The sequence below is a fragment of the Rhamphochromis sp. 'chilingali' genome, assembly GCF_963969265.1.
Source record: "Rhamphochromis sp. 'chilingali' genome assembly, chromosome: 1".
NCBI lineage: Eukaryota > Metazoa > Chordata > Actinopteri > Cichliformes > Cichlidae > Rhamphochromis > Rhamphochromis sp. 'chilingali'.
In genome coordinates, this window is record NC_137929.1 from 6,705,326 (window position 1) to 6,725,497 (window position 20,172).

The 20,172-nt window shown below is 40.4% G+C and overlaps 1 protein-coding gene across 2 annotated transcripts; it reads right to left on the reverse strand.

Annotated features, from left to right (window-relative positions):
- Nucleotides 1-5,938: 5,938 nt before the first annotated feature.
- Nucleotides 5,939-10,542, reverse strand: LOC308404780 (uncharacterized protein). Of its 2 annotated transcripts, XM_080894994.1 has the most exons (5): nucleotides 10,224-10,542; nucleotides 8,676-9,698; nucleotides 8,278-8,433; nucleotides 7,887-7,979; nucleotides 5,939-7,453 (listed from the first exon to the last, which is right to left on the reverse strand). In XM_080894994.1, the coding sequence occupies exons 2-5, from the start codon at nucleotides 9,690-9,692 to the stop codon at nucleotides 7,190-7,192; spliced, it is 1,530 nt and encodes a 509-aa protein (XP_080751120.1). In that variant the 5' UTR covers nucleotides 9,693-9,698; nucleotides 10,224-10,542; the 3' UTR covers nucleotides 5,939-7,189. The 2 variants fall into 2 exon arrangements, with proteins under 2 accessions (XP_080751120.1, XP_080751119.1); XM_080894993.1 differs by lacking the exon at nucleotides 10,224-10,542 and having other exon boundaries at nucleotides 8,676-10,059.
- Between the last annotated feature and the right edge of the window lie 9,630 nt (nucleotides 10,543-20,172).

Consider the following 20,172-nt stretch of genomic DNA (forward strand, 5'->3'; position numbering starts at 1 on the left):
AAGGTCGTGTGGGACACGGTCAAACGCCTTTTCCAAGTCGAGGAAGGTCATGTGGATGGTCTTGGACTTCTCTCGGTGCTTCTCCAAAAGCAGGCGGGCAGCATGGATGGCGTCCGTCGTGCCACGCCCCCTGATGAAGCCACATTGGTTGGGCGTTAAGTTGACGATTTCTCGCATCCTGGCGTCGATGATCCGTTCGAAAACCTTCATGGTATGGCTTAGGAGTCGGATCGGGCGGTAGTTGGAGCATTCAGCCACATCGCCTTTCCCTTTCCAGATGGGCACCGTTATGCTGGTTGACCAGGCTGCTGGGACGGTCCCGTCTCTGATGATGCTATTGAACAGGCTGGCGAGGACTAAGGCGCCTTGGCGCCCGAGCAGTTTCCAGACTTCGGCTGGTATATCGTCTGGTCCGGTCGCTTTGCCATTCTTCATATTTTTAACGGCTGTTTCCACTTCCTTGATGGTGATTGGCGGGACAGGTCCTGGGACGGGCGGGGCACTGTGGATTGGCTGGTGAGGGAACTCCACGTTGCAGATATCGGAGAAATACTCGCTCCAGCGATTGAGGATGGCGGGCGGGTCGCGGAGGGTTTGATGGTTAGCATCCTTAATGTGTTTGACCTGGCCAATATCCTGTGTTGCTCGATGGCGGCTACTGGCAAGGCGGTAGATTTTGTTCGCTCCTCCGGGCGTGTCCAACTCTTCATACAGTTGGTCATAGTGCGATGCCTTTGCCGCTGCTACCGCCTTCTTTGCGGCCGATCGTAGGGCCCTGTATTGCTGGTAGTCGCCATCGCTGCGGGATTGAAGCCACACTTTGAGTGCCGACTTCTTTTCCTTGATGGTTTGCTGCACGCTATCATTCCACCACCATACTTGCTTGTCGATGAAGTGCTTCCCTGGTTTCGTCGCCCCAAGGGTGTTGCCTGCTGCGTCACGTATTTGACTGGCGACGTTCTCCCAAGCCTTGTCCACTGGCTCATTGGAGTCCACGTTGAGGTGTTCAAGGGCGTCTATAAGCTGCTGTTTGCACTCAGAGAGGCGCCACCACTTGATCTTCTCCACCGTCATGGTTGGTGTTCTTCGTCGTCGTTGGCCAAGGTTGAGTCGGAGATCCATCACAAGTAGCCGATGTTGAGGGCCAATATGGGTTGATGGTATGACTTTTACGTTCGTGACTAGGCTGAGATGGGGTCTTCGGACTAGCCAGTAGTCGATTTGGGTGTCTCTGCCGCCGCTGGAGTACATGATGAGGTGTGCCGGCTTCTTTTTAAAGAAGGTGTTAGTCACGGCAAGATCGTGGGCCTCTGCGTAGTCCAGTACCCGGCAACCGTCGTCGTTTCTGGTCCCAAATCCTTGGCCGCCATGGAATCGGTGATATCCGTCTCTCCCCTTGCCTACATGTCCATTTAGGTCGCCACCTACCGCCACATGTTCCTCAGGGCTAATCGTTTGCAGGTGGTCGTCGAGGGCGCGCCAGAATTCTGTCTTCTCCTCGTCGGGGCAGTTGGTCTGTGGTGCATAGCAGGAGATAATCCGTAGGACGGTCGGGTCGGCGTCGATCTTCACTGACATGATGCGATCCGATATGCGGGTAACTTCGACCACGTTGTCCCGGAGCTTTTGACTCACCACTATGCCCACTCCATTCTGGGCCCGGTTGCCATTGTAGAAAAGCTTAAAGCCTTCTCCAATGTCCCGTGCCTTCGCTCCCTTCCACTTGGTTTCTTGAATGCACGCGATGTCGATGCGGCGGGTTTTGAGGGCATCAGCCAATTCTCGACTTCTTCCGGTCATTGTTCCGATGTTCAGGGTTCCAAGGCGGATTTGGGCTTGCTTCTTCAGCCCACTCTGTCTATGAGCAGGTAGTTTAATGCAACATAAAACTCATAAAAGCGTTTCTTCTTTAACATCCCCTCCTGATGTTAATATTTTTCACTTAATCATACTTTATTATCAGCCAACAATCACTTGCTTATAACATTTTCAATTGTAGCATCATTCAGTATGTGTGTGTGTGTTTCTATACTAAATCGTCACAGGTGTGTTTTTTCTCTCCCTTTCTTCTGTGAGGTTTGTCAGTCCAACATAGGTAATTACTGTGGCCTGTACCATTTTGTCAATCATGGATCTTATGCATGGTAGGATACATGTAGAAAACAAGCACAATAATAGAAGCAGAACTCCTATCACTACGAGTCCTTTTATCACGAGGGTCTTCCAGCTGCCACTCAGCAGCCAGGTCAGCCAGTCCTCATTGTTCGTGACATAGTCTTGTTGCTGCGCATTACTCAGTTGTCGCAACTTGTCTAGGGCGGTGGTCATGGTCAAGGAGTGCACGTTGTCCGGGATATAGGTGCAACAAGTGGTGTTGAATAAGACACAGAGGCCCCCTCTCTCAGCGAGAATCATGTCCAGGGCGACCCTGTGTTGCATGACCACTATTCTGATCGCGTCGATTTCCTCATTCTGAGCCTTATTCATCTTTGTTGAGCTGTTCAGGAAAAGTCCAAATCGGTAGTCAAGAGTCTCAATTCTTAACGTGTTTTTTCCAGTTCCGACCCATGGGAACAGTGAGTGCAGGACCTTCTGTCCGGTGGTCCACAACTTGAACTCCGCTGGTACATCACTGCCCCAGATTGGGTCATGGGGTTGCACGTCATCAGTGTTCCTCTTGCGTCGTGGTTGGTTCTGATGGAATACTCTGAAGGTGTGGTCTGACACTAAAATTGGGGCGCAGAGTCCGGTACAAGAAAAGCTCACAACTAAGACAAAACTGCTCCTGCAAGGAAAGCTCACTGTTATGCATGCAAGGTGATCAGCTCTAGGTGAGAAGACATTTAAATCTCACACTTGTTCTGCTGCATTTTTGAAGCTCAATTCCAGGAACAGATCGCAGGGTTCATTTTTATATACACTGCAACTGCCATGAGGACAGGGCCGTTTTTTTGTTGTTGTTTGTTTTTCCTTTTGCTCTGTGCAGCATTTTGGCAGCATTTTTAAATTTCTCTTTGTATTTTTTCTTTCTTTTACTAGTGAAGAGATGTAGCGTGAACAGTTATACAGTCTAAATATCCCATCTGGGTCGTGTGAAATGGTGTTTTCAGTTTCATTCAGTTGAAGTAAAGAATGTTGAATATTTCTTTTTTTCTTTTTTTTTTCTTTTTCTTTTTTTTAATAAATAGGACAGGGGGAATGAATGAGAGAAAGAGGGGGAGAGAAAGAAAGAAAACCAAAGGGGAGAAGAGACGGTGAGAAGGGGGGGGAAGAGAGAGAAAAAAAAAAGAACTCCTGGGTCACCTGTATGGAGAAAAAAAAAAAAACAAACAAAAAAAACAAACAGAGGAGACAGCAAACAACAAAGAGCAACATAATAATAGAGAAAACAAAGCACCATCACAATAAACTAGCTAGTCATAGATATCAATATTTACTAAATAATAAACGATATTGTGCAGCACGCAAGAATGTTGAATATTTCTAAGTGTGCTGTTTTGAACCAACATGTCACAGTATGATCAGTGCTGTAATTTTTGACAGTCACTGTATCAATGTTATTTTTGCATCTCTTGAATAAAGGTTTTGACCTGCAAGTGCTAATTTCTTTAGTTATTGGGGTAAAATGGGTAATGTTAATAGGAAGGTGTTTGCCAATTCAGTAACCTAATTTAATGTTAATGGAAACTAACATTATCTCAAATTGTTTAGTTATAATTGTTGTTTAACTGAATCTTGATTTTTGATCTTGATTTGTTCTTTCCCAACATTTTTCAAAAGAAACAGTCTAATTTCTTTGCTGTGATTGATTCCAGAGAACACGGAAGAACTGACATTATTTAACTGTTGATTTATGTAGATTCAGTGGAGGAGTAATGTCAGTTTAATTCTTTACCTACTGTCAATGCAGTGAAATTAGACATTTTGTTTTGAAAGGTTACTAGTGGATGCCAGCAACCATCTTGGAAGAGAACAATATAATCTGTTATAAGGCCTCCATTTGAAAATTGTGTATTTGATACTAGAATATAATAGCAAAATGTAATTTGAAGATAACATGTAGTATTTAAGTGACCAAGTACACTGAAAAAACTAATCAGTGGGATAAACATAAAAAAAATTATTGTAATTGGTTGCACGAAATTAAGTTATGTTTGGTTAACCTTAGTTTTTTATGTTATACCTGCACACATTTTTCTGGTAACACGAACATGACTTTTTTATGTTGTTGTTATGTTTTTCCATTCCGGTCAAATATTTATAGAAACCACTTGTTTATCAGACATGAACTTTTTGTGTTAATTGTATTGGACTACTATGTGTTATATTGACAAGATTATTTTATGGTAATCTTATTTTATTTTATAACAAATTTCTAATATATAATATATAATCTAATATATAATTGAGTGTTCAATAAATAAAACTAAATTAAGGCTGATCTTACTGTATGTACTGTACACTTTCTCTTCAATCAAAGAAATAAGCAAAACATTTTTGAACAATGACCTGTATTTTTGAAAATACTACACAGTTGTAACAATGGACTTTCAATTCAGGCTTCCAAAATATACATGAGTCATATTTGTACAATGCATCTCTTGAAAAACATTCCACAACATTCCTCAAAGTTATCTGCTGTAACCTGAATTCAACATTGTGGGGCCTTATGACATCGCGCTTATGTAAAAAATAGTTTTTTAAATGTAAGAGCCATAAGGTAATATGGCAACAGGGGTGTAATTATTAAAATGACACAAAGAAGAGACTTAAAATAACATTATAACCCACAGGCACAAAACCAAGAGACCTAAACTGATTAGTATTGGCTTGCTTCTATCACTAAACATCATAATCAGTAATACTAGACAATGCAATCTGTTTGTAGTGGTGCACCTTGGGAAAAAAATTGCAAACTGGTGAAATTGGTGCAAGGCACCATTTCCATTGAGAAAAATGGACATTCAAAGTTTGAGGGTTTTTTTTAAAGAGCCGTGGCTTGAAAAGTGAAAACTGCAGTAATAAAGGCCCCAAGTTGAAAAGTGCCAGAAAAATAAGTTTCACTATGTCCTGCAACTTTACCAGTGCTGGCTTAAAAGAAAGGATGGTACATATTCGAAGAGGTAAACATGTTGTTCCCACATCATAACTGGAAAACTGTTCAATCGTACAGTCTGGTCCTGAAAACCTGGGCCGCCTTTGAAAGGCTGTTCCTTTTGAGCTCCATAACCAGTTTCTATAATACCTCGAAGGTATACTTTTCCAGTGGGTAGGTGAGGTTCAAAGTGTACATTAGTCCAAACAGCATTGCAGCTGCTAGGGTACAGTTATCCAAATCCTGCCAGACTCTCTGGCCTTCAAGGACTATCCTGATGTCCTCAAGGCTGCCATTGGCATCTCTTGACTTTATGATGTAAATTCCCATGGTTGTTTCCTTATTAGATCGTTGGATAATGGCTTCATCTGTGGCCTAGAAAATGCAGAATTCCAAAATTTAATTAAACAGAACACTGGTCAAAGAACATTATACCAAATCTTATTTTAATCTGTGTCACTATTCCAAAAAATGTTAACATTAACACATTAGGTGAACAAAAATGGATTCATTACAGCATGTGATTTGAGTCCTCAGAATGCTTAAAAAGGTAATGCATGAAGTGAAATCTCCATGCAAAGAAGCAGAATACTGTCAGAGCACAGAGAGGTGTTCAACTATGAACTCCACACATAGTTCTAATGCAGGTAAAAGAAAAAGAAAAAAAACGCACCCATGGTAAATTGTGAAAAGCAGCATTTTGTTAAAATTATTATTTTCCCTAAAGTGTATACACAAATTAATTTTTTTCTTACCTGGGCCGTGGGCTCCAGAATGTTCTGAAGTCTTCTTCCTATTTGTCCTCATCGCCTTTTGAAGACCTTTATTAGTTTGTCAGATAGCACATCTATCTGCGAGAGTAATCTGGACTGCAGTGGCATGGTGGTAATGCGCTTAAACTCTGCATTTATCTAAAAAGAGAAGTTGTCACATAAAAATGCTGTCAAAATCTCAAATCTCACAAGGTTACATCCACACAAAGTTGTTATTTTTTGTCATATTACTATTTATTAGCTGTGGGTCCCACACTGAAAAAAGAAAATAGTTGAACCAACTTAATTGAATTATTTCAATTGGTAACACCAAATTTAATTAAGTTCCTTGAAATGAAGTTAATACATTAGATTAACACAACTGATTTAAGTTACATGTACTTAATAAATTAATTGTTGTCAAATAAACATTTTGCATTAATCCAACTTAAAATTAAGACATTTCAACTTAAAGTTTTCAGTTTTTCCAACCCAATAATTTGCATAACCCAAAAGTAAAATATTGCTCTTTGCTAACCTAATAATGTGGTTTAGTGTAAATTACTTTTTGTAGTGACTCTAAAATGAAATTTTAGTTTGTTTAATAAAGCTTAAATCAAAATTTTAAGTTGGCTGAAAATATTTTTCAAAAAATTCAAAATCCAATGTTTTTTTTTTTTTTTTTAAATGCTTTATTGTATAAATGTAATAAAGTATTACCTTTATGGCAACCAACACAGCTTTTGGTCAAACACATTACACATTTGTCCTTTTTAAAACACATATGCACAAAATGCAAGTAACGCTTAGTAGGACCACAAAGTTGTCATCAAAGTGTAAAGTGCAACACAGTATTACACAAATATCAATCTCAACACATATAGTGTCAACTATGAAAAAGTGCCCCAAGAGTATTCAGAAACTGTCAATGAATAAATATCTGAACAGTGTAGCTGACCAATGGGGATGAAAAAATATAAACACTCCTTTAGAGTTTTAGAATGTCACAACAGTTTGTTGTATAACTGAGCACATCAAACCTGAAATGCAACATTTCCCTTGAAACGAAGGCAAATATGTCTGAAAAAAAAAAAATAATAAAATAAAAATACCATACAAAGTATGTATAAAAGCACATTAAATTAGGGTTTGAGGTCTCTTGGAGCATAAAAAAGGCCCAACATCCAAAAGAGACTACATATTTTACATGCTATATGTCCAAACACAGTTGTTCCTTCGCATTATGGCACAAGGCCATTTGTTGGTCATTGTTCTGTGCCATTACTGGGAGCTTTGAAGTTTGATATACAGATTTTGGACTTTGGGGGACATCTTGTGCTGATCAAGCTGCATGAAGATTTTTTTGGAGCACTTCAAAAGTGAAGCGAAAGGGTTTTGGATAAGCTAGGTTGAGTGCATAGATCAAACCTAGAAGCAGGGCACAAGCTGAGGCAACCGAAGTTAGTTCATGCAACACTTCCACACCCTCAATGACAATGCCAATGTCTTCAGGTGGCTCCTGCAGTCCCTCCCCCTCCTTCCGAATCACATACACTGCCATGGTGACCTCCTCCAGGTCCCTCTGAACATCATCTGCTCCACAGTCCTACAGAGGGGTACAAGACACAAACACAAATCATCATTAGCCTCACTTCTTACTGTGATTAAGTGTTTGGGTGATGTACCAATATGTGTTATGTGCTGGGCTATTTCTTGGCTGGGTGTCATCACACACCAGAAACAGCAGAGAGAGGTGTATCAATCTGACTCTAATCAAATTGTAAGCAAGAAAGATAAGATTTCCCAACATGTCAAACTATTCCTTTGAACTTAAATAATCAAGTAAGCCCGTCTTACTTAAAACAAAGTCAATCCAATATGTAATGTGTTGTTGCTGGGAATTACATAATGTCCAATATGGTCATGATAATAAATACATGTCAGCAATCCAACTATGGTTCACGTGTTATGTTTGTTCTAACAGTTAACTTTTTTTGTGTCCCTTTGACAAGATGTTCTGACAAACTGTTGAAACTTACAAGGTATTCCTTGATCAGGCCATCTGCATCTTCTCCCAGGAAGATGGTGAGGGCTTTCAGCACACATTCCCTCCGATGATTAATGTCCACTGTCTAGAACAACAAATGTTGATTAATTTTAAACTCTAAATTTCATAAGACAGACATCCATACTCTTATTGCTTAACTTACATGTACTTTATTTAAAAACAGTAATTCACAAGCCCAGAGATTCATTACAAAAAGAAAAGGGGATGAGTTCAGTGGTGTATTTTTTGAGTCGCTAAAAACATTCATGCATATGAAAGCCATGATTAGCATTGGCCTGCCCATATTGTCTTTATGAAGGATTCAGATATATTTTGACAGCCCTCTTAGTTACGAAGTATCTTGTTTGATGGTACAGATTTACCTGGTCCAATGTGTCCATGATGTTCGCAATCTTTTGGCGTGTTGCTCCTCCTTTGGCACGTATGACTTTGATCAGCTGACTTGAGTGCATGTCTAACTGGGCCATGAACTTCCACTCAAGAGGAACAGCCATGAGCCTCTGGAACTCTGTATTTATCTAAAAACAAAACACAAATGACAGTAGATATTGTATTATGGAACAAAATGCTGAAACTGATTGTATGCCAAAATGTCTATATCCCAAAAAGTACAACATATATGGGAATTCAAAATGTAAATTCTTTCATTAAGTTCAGTGTTATAAAATCTCAACCACATCAAGTTATGACCGATTCATGAAAGTTAACTGCAATAAATTCTGAAGCATACAGACTTCGATCACTTCAGTTCCATTCTTACCTCTTTCTGTGTGAAGAGTGCAGGCCATCTGTCCTTCAGTTCCTGAATGCTTGGTTCTTGGTTTACCACCTCATGTCGTCTGTAGGCAAACGTGTTAGCCATTTTGTCTGCGATGACCCTTTCATTGTCCCTTATCCCGATCTCTGTCAGAAGTTCTAGTCTCACTTTTTCCATGCTGTCCAGAGTCTCACCAGTAGGAAAGGATGGATAAAAGTTAGCTTCAGAACGTTTTGGCTTCTTCACTTTTTTAGCAGGGAAAGCATCTGTAGTAGCTTTAGATTTCAGTGAGTTTACACACAGCTCTGGACACCCCTGTAATTTGAGCTGGGTCCTGTAGTTTGCCATTTTGTACTTCAGTCGTTGTTTCCAACCGTAGCAGCCATTGAATGATCCAGGTTCTTTCAAACATGGGTGCTTTTTGATAAGGGCCTCTGCAGCTGCGCAGAAATGTGCATCCTCTGGATAGGCCTTGTAACGGTAAATTTCTTCTGCAACTCTTTTCAGGATATCAGACAGCATTCGGGCGCTTAAAGTCAACATTTTTTGGCTCACACGGTACTCAGTATTCCCCCTCTCTAGCTGTAGCTCTGTGTCATATGAAAATTGGGGAATTGCAAAGTCTTCTGGCCACTGTTGTGTTCGAGATGACATAGATTCAGGGGATGAGAGGATAATTGTGTCATTTGATGCCACCGAAATACCGTCATCAGACTCAAATGAAAGAGACAGAGATGAAGTGGACTGATCGGCACTGATCAAAGGTGGATTTGTTTGCTGGTGGATCACTTTGATTGTCCCCAAATTCCGAAGTTCGGTGGTAGAATTCAGATTGAAGAAGTCGTTGCCAAAGTCTTGGTCCATGTATTGCAGTCTGAAGTTACCTTTTAACCCAAAGGTAGTCTTTATCGTGCTGAGAAGGTCTTCAAGTGACTCTGGGATGCCATTTGGAAGAGTCAGCTTTTCAATGTTGTTCTCTCCTAAAATCACCTTCAGTCTTGCAGGTGTTGAACCAGCCATGGTGGTCTGAGAACAAAGCACAAGCACAGTTAGTGAGGATCAACATGTAAACCACTGACATTTCCAATTAGGAGAATTTAATGTCAAACTAGAGGAAAAGAGAGAAGGCAAAGAGAGGAGGAAAGGGGAGGAGAAAATGAAGAGGAGAGGTGGAGATCAGCTGAGGCAGCGAGGAGAGAAGGCAAACCGAAGAGGAGAGGGGAGGAGAAGAGAGATGGCGAGAATATGGAAGACATTGAAGAGAAGAGAGAAGGAGAGGAGGTGAGGAGAATATAGGAGACAACAAGGAGAGGAAAGAAGAAAAAGAGAAGAGAAGCAGAAGGGGGGAGAGCATAGGATTAGCATTCACTGACTGGAATCCAGCGACCTGCATTAAAAAAATGACATAACTGATGAATTGCCAATGACATCATCACACCACTTTGGCTTGCAGTATAAAATAAATATGTTCTGAGAACACATTAGTATTGTATGGGTCTGGGTTTTGTTTTCCCACTTAAGAAAATACTTTATCATATTTTGAGGCCTCACCCTTTAAACATGGACATATCTTTTCAAGGTGACAAGACGCATCCCTCTAATTTTATAGTCTGCCAGTGGGTAGGTATCATGCAGTTCTTGTGGCTCAACAAGTTCCACTTCTTTGCTTGGTGATGTTTTGAGATCATAAGCTCTGTAGTGTTCCATATACCATCCGCTAAGCTTTTTCAGAATGAAGATTAGTTTGTCCTGCAGTATCACCATTTGGATGATTTCACCAAACTCTGGCAGTCCTCCCAGTGAGCCGTGGATCAAGATCATCCCACACTTGTAGATTATTCCATTATATGCTACACTTTTAGCCAAGCACACATTGTCCATATCTGGAGACTTCTGTCTCAGTGCATTTGAGATGTCCTTGTTAAGAACATCAATGTGAACAGTGGAAACATCTGTTACTTCCAGTGGGGGATTGGCAAAGCTAATTGCATGCAAATGATATGCAATCTGATACTGATGTCTCTGTGAAAGGGAAAGAAGTACATTTTTGAAGCATCTGATGTTCCTTGCAACTCTTTTAAAAAAAACTATGCTTTGCTTCGAATCGCACAGTCCATAGTGCAACCAGTGGCCCAAACTTACGAATCAAGTATGGATAATGTTCCAAGTAGTGGTGCTTTGGTTTAAGATTAACATCTGGGAAAACCTCTTGAAACTTGATTCTGTGCTCGGAGATCTTAAAACCAAGATATGCAATGGAGTCCTCAGTATGAACAGGACTGACAACAAGATCAACAATGTCCTTCAAGTCTGTTAAGATGTGCCAAGCAGGCTCCTCACAGGGTACACTCTGCCCAACGAACAAAGGCAAAAATCTGATAAGACTCCAGTTCTCGTGTGCATTCCCTCCTACACTTTTTTTGGATGCAAAACTGAGAGCCACAGGATGAGGTCGATTTGTTTTGTCAGCCCACTTAAAGTTGAAAGATGATATTGCTTCATTCAATGTACATAATGTGAAATACTTTTTTTTGATTAACAAATTGAGGCAAAGCGCAAGTTCAAAAGGAACAATTCCCTCAAAAAGATCATGTACAACATCAGGTGGAAACCCAGTGGTAACATCAAAATGTGAGAGGTGCTTTGACAAAATACACTTTGATTTCACACCATAATAACTGGGCCATTTGTTTTCCTCAATAATTCGTAAATGATCTGCATGAATGTCTTTTGTTCTTAAAGTAAAGACTTCACTTCTGACTTCAATAGTCTGGAACTCTGATGTTTCTGCAGTGCAAAATCTACATACGTATGTTCCTGAGAAATTTTCAAAGAATCCAGCAATACTGTGTGCACCAAGGTTGTCGGCAACAACACACTGAACAGTGCCTTTTACTGTTCTGCCCAACTTTGACAGAAATATCCCACTCTGTTCCAAAATTACAAGATCATTAATTACAGGTTTTAACACTTTCTCATACCCATAGCACTTCAGATCATTACTTTTGATTAAGAATTACAGCCTGGGGGCAAATTACCCAAAACCCAGTACAATCCACAAATTTTATGCTTCCTCCGTGATGTACCAAGGGGATTACATATTTCGAATTCATCAATGTATAATATCAATGAAATGCTTTCCTGCTTGGACAACAGTCCATTTTCATGGAAGAAGTCACCATCGAAGATAGTTTTGTAGTGCACAGAAGTTTTTTGAGGCTGATTATCTACAGTATTCAAATTAACAGCCTGATCCAAGATTGTCTGGCAGTCAAGAATATGCTGCAAAGACTTTAAAATTGAAATATATTGGAATGACTTGTTATTTTTTCTGTCAAGTATATATTCCACTGGTTCCACTACTTTAAAGTGGCTCTTATAGTATGCTTTTCGTCTCCAAGGACTGGAAAGTGGACCTTTATCTCCAATTGCTTTTTTTACAGGGTTTGTCTCACAGAGTACACTGGCTAGCTTTTCAACAACTGACTGGTCAAATTGGCATCCGTTGTCTTGTAATACTTGGCTAATAGTCTTTTGGGTAATCGCCACAGAGACAGAACCAATCAAATAGTTTAACTCCTGCAAAAGCTCATCTACAGCTGCATTAGACACAAGAAAGATGTGTTCCAACTTAAGGAGCACTGAAGCTCAATATCCTTCTCTAAGTTTTCAGAATACCCATTGTCAAAAGCAGAATTTAAATTTACATCACTCTCTATAATTTCCACATCTGAAATATCACTGGCAACACTGGCACATGATTCATCAACAGAACTTATTCCAGGCTTAAATGTGTTCACTGTACCAGAGTGTTTTCTGTATTTATGACTTTTGAAGTTCTCATAGACATTGGTTTTATATTCACAGTTTTGGAACACACATGTTACAGTTTCCTTATTTTTAAGATGCTGATAGATATGTTGAAAATATTCTCTTTCTGTGGAGAGTTGATTATGGCCACAAATATGGCAAGTGAATTTGGATGCAGCTTTGGAGACTGCTTGTTGGGCAGGGTGATTTCTTGATAGATGGCTCAGTAGGGCGTTCCAAGTCTTGAACCTACATGCACAATTTAAATAAGTGCATGGATATGAGTGGCCTCGTCCGTAATGCCTATGAATCAGTTTGTAGTGTTTGAGCAATTCAGATCTTTTTGTTAATGTTGTCCCACAGTCCTTGCATCTCCACATGAAGCATAGCACTGGAGAAACAAAGAGACACGCTTTACTGGGTGTATATAAATAATTTGAGAAAACACAGAGGGAGAGTTGGGCAATATTACAATATATCAATATGGTGATATGAGACTAGATCTCATCTCAGCTTTTTGCCACATTGCCCAACACAAAGCGAATCATTTAAACACAAAATGTATTCATCAAATGTAGCCAGCCCTCTCTAATTAGATTTTAAAGGGATAAGTTCAAAACAAAAGTTTAAAAACAAAACCCAAATGCCCATAGGTACATTTTTTTTTTTTGCAATTGTTTTATATATAAAGCCGATTCCTGTTCAGTGTAAAACTGAATTAAGTTTAAATGAGACATTACTATTTTGAACTTGCATACCTTTGTTGTTGATTAAGTGAAAGTACGCAAGTTCACAGGTAAAACGAGCTGCCTGGCACACCTCCACACAGGAATGCCCCTCTTGAAGTAGTCACAGAGCTGAGAAGAAGTTAGGTCAGAAGGTGGCGATGGGGCATCACATTTTACACCAAGCCAAAGGTTGTGGCACTGTCCAGGGTTCCAACCAGAGGTGATGTAATCTTTCTGCCATCAGCAGACACCCCTCTGGAGAGGTTGACAGGAAGGAAAGGAAGCGCTACCCAAAGTCCTAAAGATTAAAGATATGTTCGAGTTAGTCTGTCGATCTTTCATCATGTTTACAGTGTTCATCTGCATCTATGTACTTATATATGTATTCAGACACAGACCAGAAGTGTGCTAGGTCTACAAGAAATCTGATGGCTGTATTTTCTGTGTTCAATAGCGTAATCCGGTTGTTCAGTCTGACGTCACTAGCCGTGTCTGGGTCTAAACTCCGCTGCAGGTCCATATATCAAACGATCACTATGGCATTACTGAGAGTTGAAAAACTGTCTAAAGTCTTTCATCTTTAATAAAATGATCAGCGTTCTGCTCTACCAGGTGTAACATTTGAGTTTAACATCCAGGCATCCATGAAAACGGAATTTATGACATTTAACAGAGTTAGAAGTTAGCAGGGAGTTAGCTCGCTAGCTTCTATCTAAATACAATATAGCATGTCCTGACTGCGGGGTTTTGGAAACAAATTAAAACGTACAGCTCTGCTATCACTTCCAGCATAAATGAAGACAGAAAACTAAACAGCAGTGACGTTTGTAGGGTTACTGAAGTTGGGCTAGCTGGTATATAATGATGTGCTACATGACCGCTAGCGACACAGCTATGTTAGCATAATATAAACAAGCTAACTTTTTTTCCACTCGATAAAAGTTAATGTGAGTGTTCTCGGTGGTCAGGAACAAATGTAATCGCATGGCAGGATGCTGTAAAAGGACCAAACTTCAGCCAGGAGAACAACTGAGATAATCCATCCACAATACGAGGTTAGTCATTCATATACTGCTGCATGGGCTGGGATGTAGTTACATCGTAAGGTTTTAAAAACTGAGCTTAAATAAATGATTAGCAGTAATAAAAGCCGAGGGAGGTCAACAGTGATCACTGACTGTTTAGGAGCTTTTTGAGATCAAATAGAAGAAAATACATAAAATTAAACATGTTAACAACACAAAAGCCATATTAAACGCAGACTACTTTAGACCCGGAAGTAGGATTCGTCGCGTCATCACTGAACAACCGGATACTTTCTTCTATGATTTCTAATTTTGATTTTCTGCCGCACACCATCTCCCTCTCACACAGCTGATCCGTGCGTGTACGAGCGCTGCACGCACCCTTTCTCCTCGCCTTCTTAACGTCATGTACATTGAAAGCAATGCAAGCGGCAGTAAATGCATGCTTCCTGGAGCCACCACAGCTAAACTTTACCTCCTACATCACCCGTGGCCGTGACCGCTTGAACTATTCGCGCCGACAGGCATACTGCGAACAACCACTCGTGTATAAATGCGAGAGCATGAGGGTGCCCCCTCCAGTGGCAAGGGTACCTAGACCCGGTTTGTAGAGTACGCTTGGGGAGTGTGATTGTGTGTACAGCGTCTCTTTATGTCTGTCTCCACGTTGGTTGAGTGTGGAGTGAGTGCATATGAGAGCATGAGGGTGGGAATGGATGTTTGTGTCTGTGTGTGCCTGTATGTCTGTGTCTATATGTCAGGTTGGGTATCAGACGCCACCTCTCTGGGGACACCTCAGGCCCTCCAAGGTTTGGAGGCCTATCTCCACCCACCACCACTTCCCCTGCCGGTGGCGGACTCCCTCAGGTGTCGGTGTGTTGGTGGTTCTTTGTGTCTGGGGGTGGGCATCCGGGTACACACCGGCTCACTCCTTGGCGGCCGCTTGTCGGGGCCTGGGGCCTGGGGCTCGCTCGGGCCCCTTTGGAGGTGGGGTGCCCCCGGCCTCTCGGCCTGGGGCTCGGTCACTCAGGCGCAGCTGGGGGCCGGCGGAGCTCACGGGCGCGTCACTGCAACTCCCCCTGACTTCTGCTCCGCGGCTGCTGAATGAGCCCTCATCTGGGACTCTCCTCAGCTCTTACTGGAACAGTGGCGCGGCTGCCCCTCTGTTGGTCTTCCATGGTCTCTTGTGTTCTGGGGGCCTCTGGATGTCTGGAGTTTTGATCTCCTCCATACCCGCTTCACACCCTGGAGGACGGGGCTGTGGCCCCCCCACACTCCCTAGCAGATCATTACATGGAGAAACCTTTGGAATGCAAGCATGCTGATCCACACAGGTATGCACACATGGGTATTCACAGACGCGGACTAAAGCTTTCTTGGCTGCTGCCTCAAAGCACACTGTGCGCTGTCTATCTTGCGTGCTGCACAATATCGTTTATTATTTAGTAAATATTGATATCTATGACTAGCTAGTTTATTGTGATGGTGCTTTGTTTTCTCTATTATTATGTTGCTCTTTGTTGTTTGCTGTCTCCTCTGTTTGTTTTTTTTGTTTGTTTGTTTTTTTTCTCCATACAGGTGACCCAGGAGTTCTTTTTTTTCTCTCTCTCTTCCCCCCCCCTTCTCACCGTCTCTTCTCCCCTTTGGTTTTCTTTCTTTATCTCCCCCTCTTTCTCTCATTCATTCCCCCTGTCCTATTTATTAAAAAAAAAAAAAAAAAAAAAAAAGACAAAGGATGAACTGAAGCTCTGCCATCACGTAATATCGCATACTGCTGTTTCTGATGTCATTTAGAAAAAAATAAATAAATAAATAAATAAATAAATAAATAAATGCGCGCGCACGAAGTAACGTAGTCTGAAGAGAACCGCGGCCCAGCTTGCCGCTATAATGTGCTAATGCTAATGAATAACTAACAGTAAGCCAACACCGACACACTGCATGAATACACAAGTTTAAGCTAGCGTTACGATATTAAAACAAGAGAGTACCGCCGGCAAACTACTAACTTAACCTACATGTCCAAGCACAAACTACCAACAGGTCTGACATTTCGCTAATGTTAGCAGGGCTGAATGATAGCGGTTTGGTCAGGTCAGTTTACTAAACACTTAACAAACTTAACAATACAGTTGGAATATTTTTATATCTAATACATTAAAATATGTGTTCTACATTTGACTTACCTTCAAGGACTATGGAAAAAGTAATATCTTCGTTACCTTATTGACCAAATTGTTCACGAGGTCCTGCCTGCAGCCAAGTGCCTCTCAAATTGTTGTTCTCAACCGCAGGTAGAAAATTCTGGAGAAGGCGGAGACGTCATGACATCAGACGCACTGCGTCACGAGAAACCTAATTGATGCAGGTTGACTCTAATGAGAATAGCAGGTTACATGTGTACTGAGGGAACAACACGTAATAACAAGTTGATATACTCCACAAATGTAGATTGGCTCCACTAAAGCAGAAATCTTAATGAAACTAACTCTGAACTTTACGTAACTTCAACTACTGCTGAAATACACTTTTTAGAGTGCATTTTACCAAAGGAAAGGACGTTGCCTAATAATTATGCACACCTGATATAGGGTGTTGATGTCATTAGACCACACCCCTTCTCATTACAGAGATGCACATCACCTAATATGCTTAATTGGTAGTAGGCTTTCGAGCCTATACAGCTTGGAGTAAGACAACATGCATGAAGAGGATGATGTGGACAAAATACTCATTTGCCTAATAATTCTTCACTCCCTGTATACGATCTGCATGAAACTTAACTACTTAACACGTCTCAGTTCTTCTTGAGATGATGTGATACAGTCTAGTAAGAGTGGTTAGCTGCCAGATGACTCACAATTACAAAAGATCAGGTGAGATTTCAGACCGAGGGAAAATCACTGGGGTGATCGCAGGAAGAGGCAGAAAAGCACAGACGTGCTGGACCTCACAGTCATTTGGAAAAGGTAAGAATGAATCTGTCTTCATTCATCTACATGGAAATATATCACCAACAAACAAACCAATAATACAACCAAATCACTCCCAGTTCAAGACTTTGGTTATTTACAACATTTGAAACATACTGTGTAGCTCAGTCAAAACAGCCCAAGGCCAAGTGAAAGTGCTGAAAGGGAAAAGATCATGATTAACGATTTATTTAAACTCATAACTGGGGGCAGCAGCTGAGCTTTGTGAGCTGCAGCTTAAAACATGTAACCATGCTTTCAGCGTTGCAAATTTCCTGTTACTAGCTAGGTCAAATCCAAATTTAGTGTACAGGTCATAAGATCATATAGAGGCAAAGTCCTGATACATCATGAATAATTTTTACGTTTTAGTTGTAATAATTATATATTTCTTGTTCATTTTAGTTCTCATGTGGTCAAAAAGTCTAAGTCAAAATTCTCAGCATTTTCAAATTACAGCTTCTTAATTTATATCGATAATTTTAATATTCTACTTCTCAGAAATAATTTACAATTTCCAGCTGTGAATTCCATCTTATTTACATTTTTTAACATTATATACTAGATGGGACTTGATGAAATGACCAATATAGATATATGCCCAGTAGCAGAATATCTTGTAATTATGTTTTACTCCCCTCTGGTGGCCAAATTAAACACGAGGCGATCGTGGCTCAAGAGTTGGCAGCTCAGGTTACCAGTCTATCACAGGGCAAACACAGAGATGGGGTTTGGGATTACTCTTATGTCACTGGGATGTTGACCTTTGACCTTCACATTAGAGAGATGGGCAGACATAATTAGTGTATGAATTTTAAAGTAACAGGTAATAAAGAGAGTGTAGCAAATGTAGTCAGGTTTATTACTCTGTATCACACATGAGTGCCCGAGGGAGGCGGGGCTGACTGGGGAGACACAGGAAACAGAGAGACAGGGCTGACTCGACATGAAACGATGAAACGTGGGACACGGGAACAGAAACTAAACACAGGCTGAAATGAACACTGAGGGAGGGAGAACTAAGATTACTGAGAGCCTGATAAATAAGAAGAACAAAAACCAAGAAAAACAAGAGTCAAAGAAAACCAAAAACACAAAGCATTGGGCCAGGACCCACTGCTGTGACATTTATATGTGATAAAAACATTAAAAACTGCTCACATGTTGAAATCTTTCTACGTATACTTTAGGTTCAGCTCTCCAGCCTGGCATTTGGTTAAGCATGATTCAAACATTTGATTTTGTTTAACTGGTTTTAATTATAGTTACTTTTTGTGAACATTTGTTGCAGCATTTAAAAATACATCATTTATTTTCAAACTTTTATTTGATTTAGAGCATCATATTTGACCAACGTAAATGTTTTAATTTCATATAAAATAACTGAAGCAGTGAACTAAATATCTGAAATCTTTCCTTCCTTAAAAGTTATAATCCTACTTAAGTTATAGTGCAAACGCTTAAGCAACAAATATACTTGATGCTAATTAATTCATATTTCCCTTTGATGTTGCAACTATGCGGTCACTTCTGTCTTTAAACAAAATAATATTTTCCAGTTACAGAAATCATAAAGTCCAAACTAAAGTGCTACTGTTGCTATATGCATTTTATATAAATCATGGATGATGGTCCTGACATGAAGGAAGAGAAAGTTACAGGTTGCATCCTTTGACTTTGTCTCCGTGCCTTTGGGCAATTTTCAGAAGGACAGATGTTTCTGTTCAATTCTTAAATCAATTTTTTCAAACACAAACACTATTTTAAAGCTTCTAGAGAGTAAAATATTAATGATAATTATAATAACAATAATAAAAACAAAAGCTCTCAGATCCATCAAACCAAGCAGCAGAAAGAACAATAACTGAAGAGAAAACTTTAACCTTGTAGACTTCATTATGTTCCAGCTGCTCTACAGATGCTGTGACCTCGAAATTAAGCAGGTCGTAAAGTATGTGCAGCTCAATAACTTCATAATCAGACCCTGTGGTATTTAGGCAGCAGAACAACTAAGAATAACAACTACAAATAATGTTTTTAGGTTTCTGTTGTACTGCAAGGTTCTGTACAGGAGAACCAAACCAAGAGCAAATATTACGTCTCATTTACACCTGAGCACGAAGAGCCATCAACATTTAGTAAATTGAATCATCTTTGTTTAGATGCAAGAAGAATCATATAGAAATGAAAAAGTAGAAATAGAAATCCAGAGCAAAGATATCCTCTAATTCAGCGTAGCACATGTGCAGCTGCTGCGATTCACGTAAGCATTCGGCTCGTCGCTGTTGCAGATTTTTCTCTCGCTGTTCTGGCTCACAGCGCTGCAAACACAAAAATAAATATCCCCAAAGCTGTGAAAGGGAGCTAATTAGTAAGAGTATTGTTACTCTCCGCAGGAGTAGTCCAGCAGTAGAAATCAGTCCAATAACAAGGTGTGTAACATCTAGCAGGGTGACAGAAAAACCCAGGGTAACTTCTAAGGACCTCAACGTCTCTCTCACATTGTGTTTTTTAAACATGCTTCCATTTGTCACTTCAGTCTTTACTCTGAAATACAGGAAGAGAAATCATGGCTGAAACAATTTCTCATGAAACCAGGGGTGTGGTCCAACAGTCAGTTTGGTGAGGAAGGTTCCTAACTGAGAGAAGTGACCCAGAAGTATCTGTGTAGCAGCCACAATGAATCCAGATCATGAGCTTTATTAACTGATCAAAGTCTCTTCTTTCATCTTCTGTATCATTCAGTTTGCATTGGTAATGCCCATTATTGTAATGCTTTTTTAAGACGAGCAAAGTGGATCACTATCCAGCAGGGAAACAAAGTTTATTTCAATTTCTTGGCCATGAGTGAGATTTACTGAGTGGGCAAATTCGGGAGACGACACCATCAGATCCCGAGCCCTCCATGTGTTAATCAAGAGACGGCTGCTGTGCTACATCCATAAATAATGAATAAATTAGGAGC

Coding starts and splice junctions, on each gene's coding strand:
- LOC308404780 (XM_080894994.1), bottom strand. CDS start 9,692: ATGGCTGGTTCAACACCTGCAAGACTGAAGGTGATTTTAGGAGAGAAC. Junction 8,434..8,675: donor CACTCTTCACACAGAAAGAG/GTAAGAATGGAA, acceptor TTTTGTTTTTAG/ATAAATACAGAGTTCCAGAG. Junction 7,980..8,277: donor TCATGGACACATTGGACCAG/GTAAATCTGTAC, acceptor TTGTTGTTCTAG/ACAGTGGACATTAATCATCG.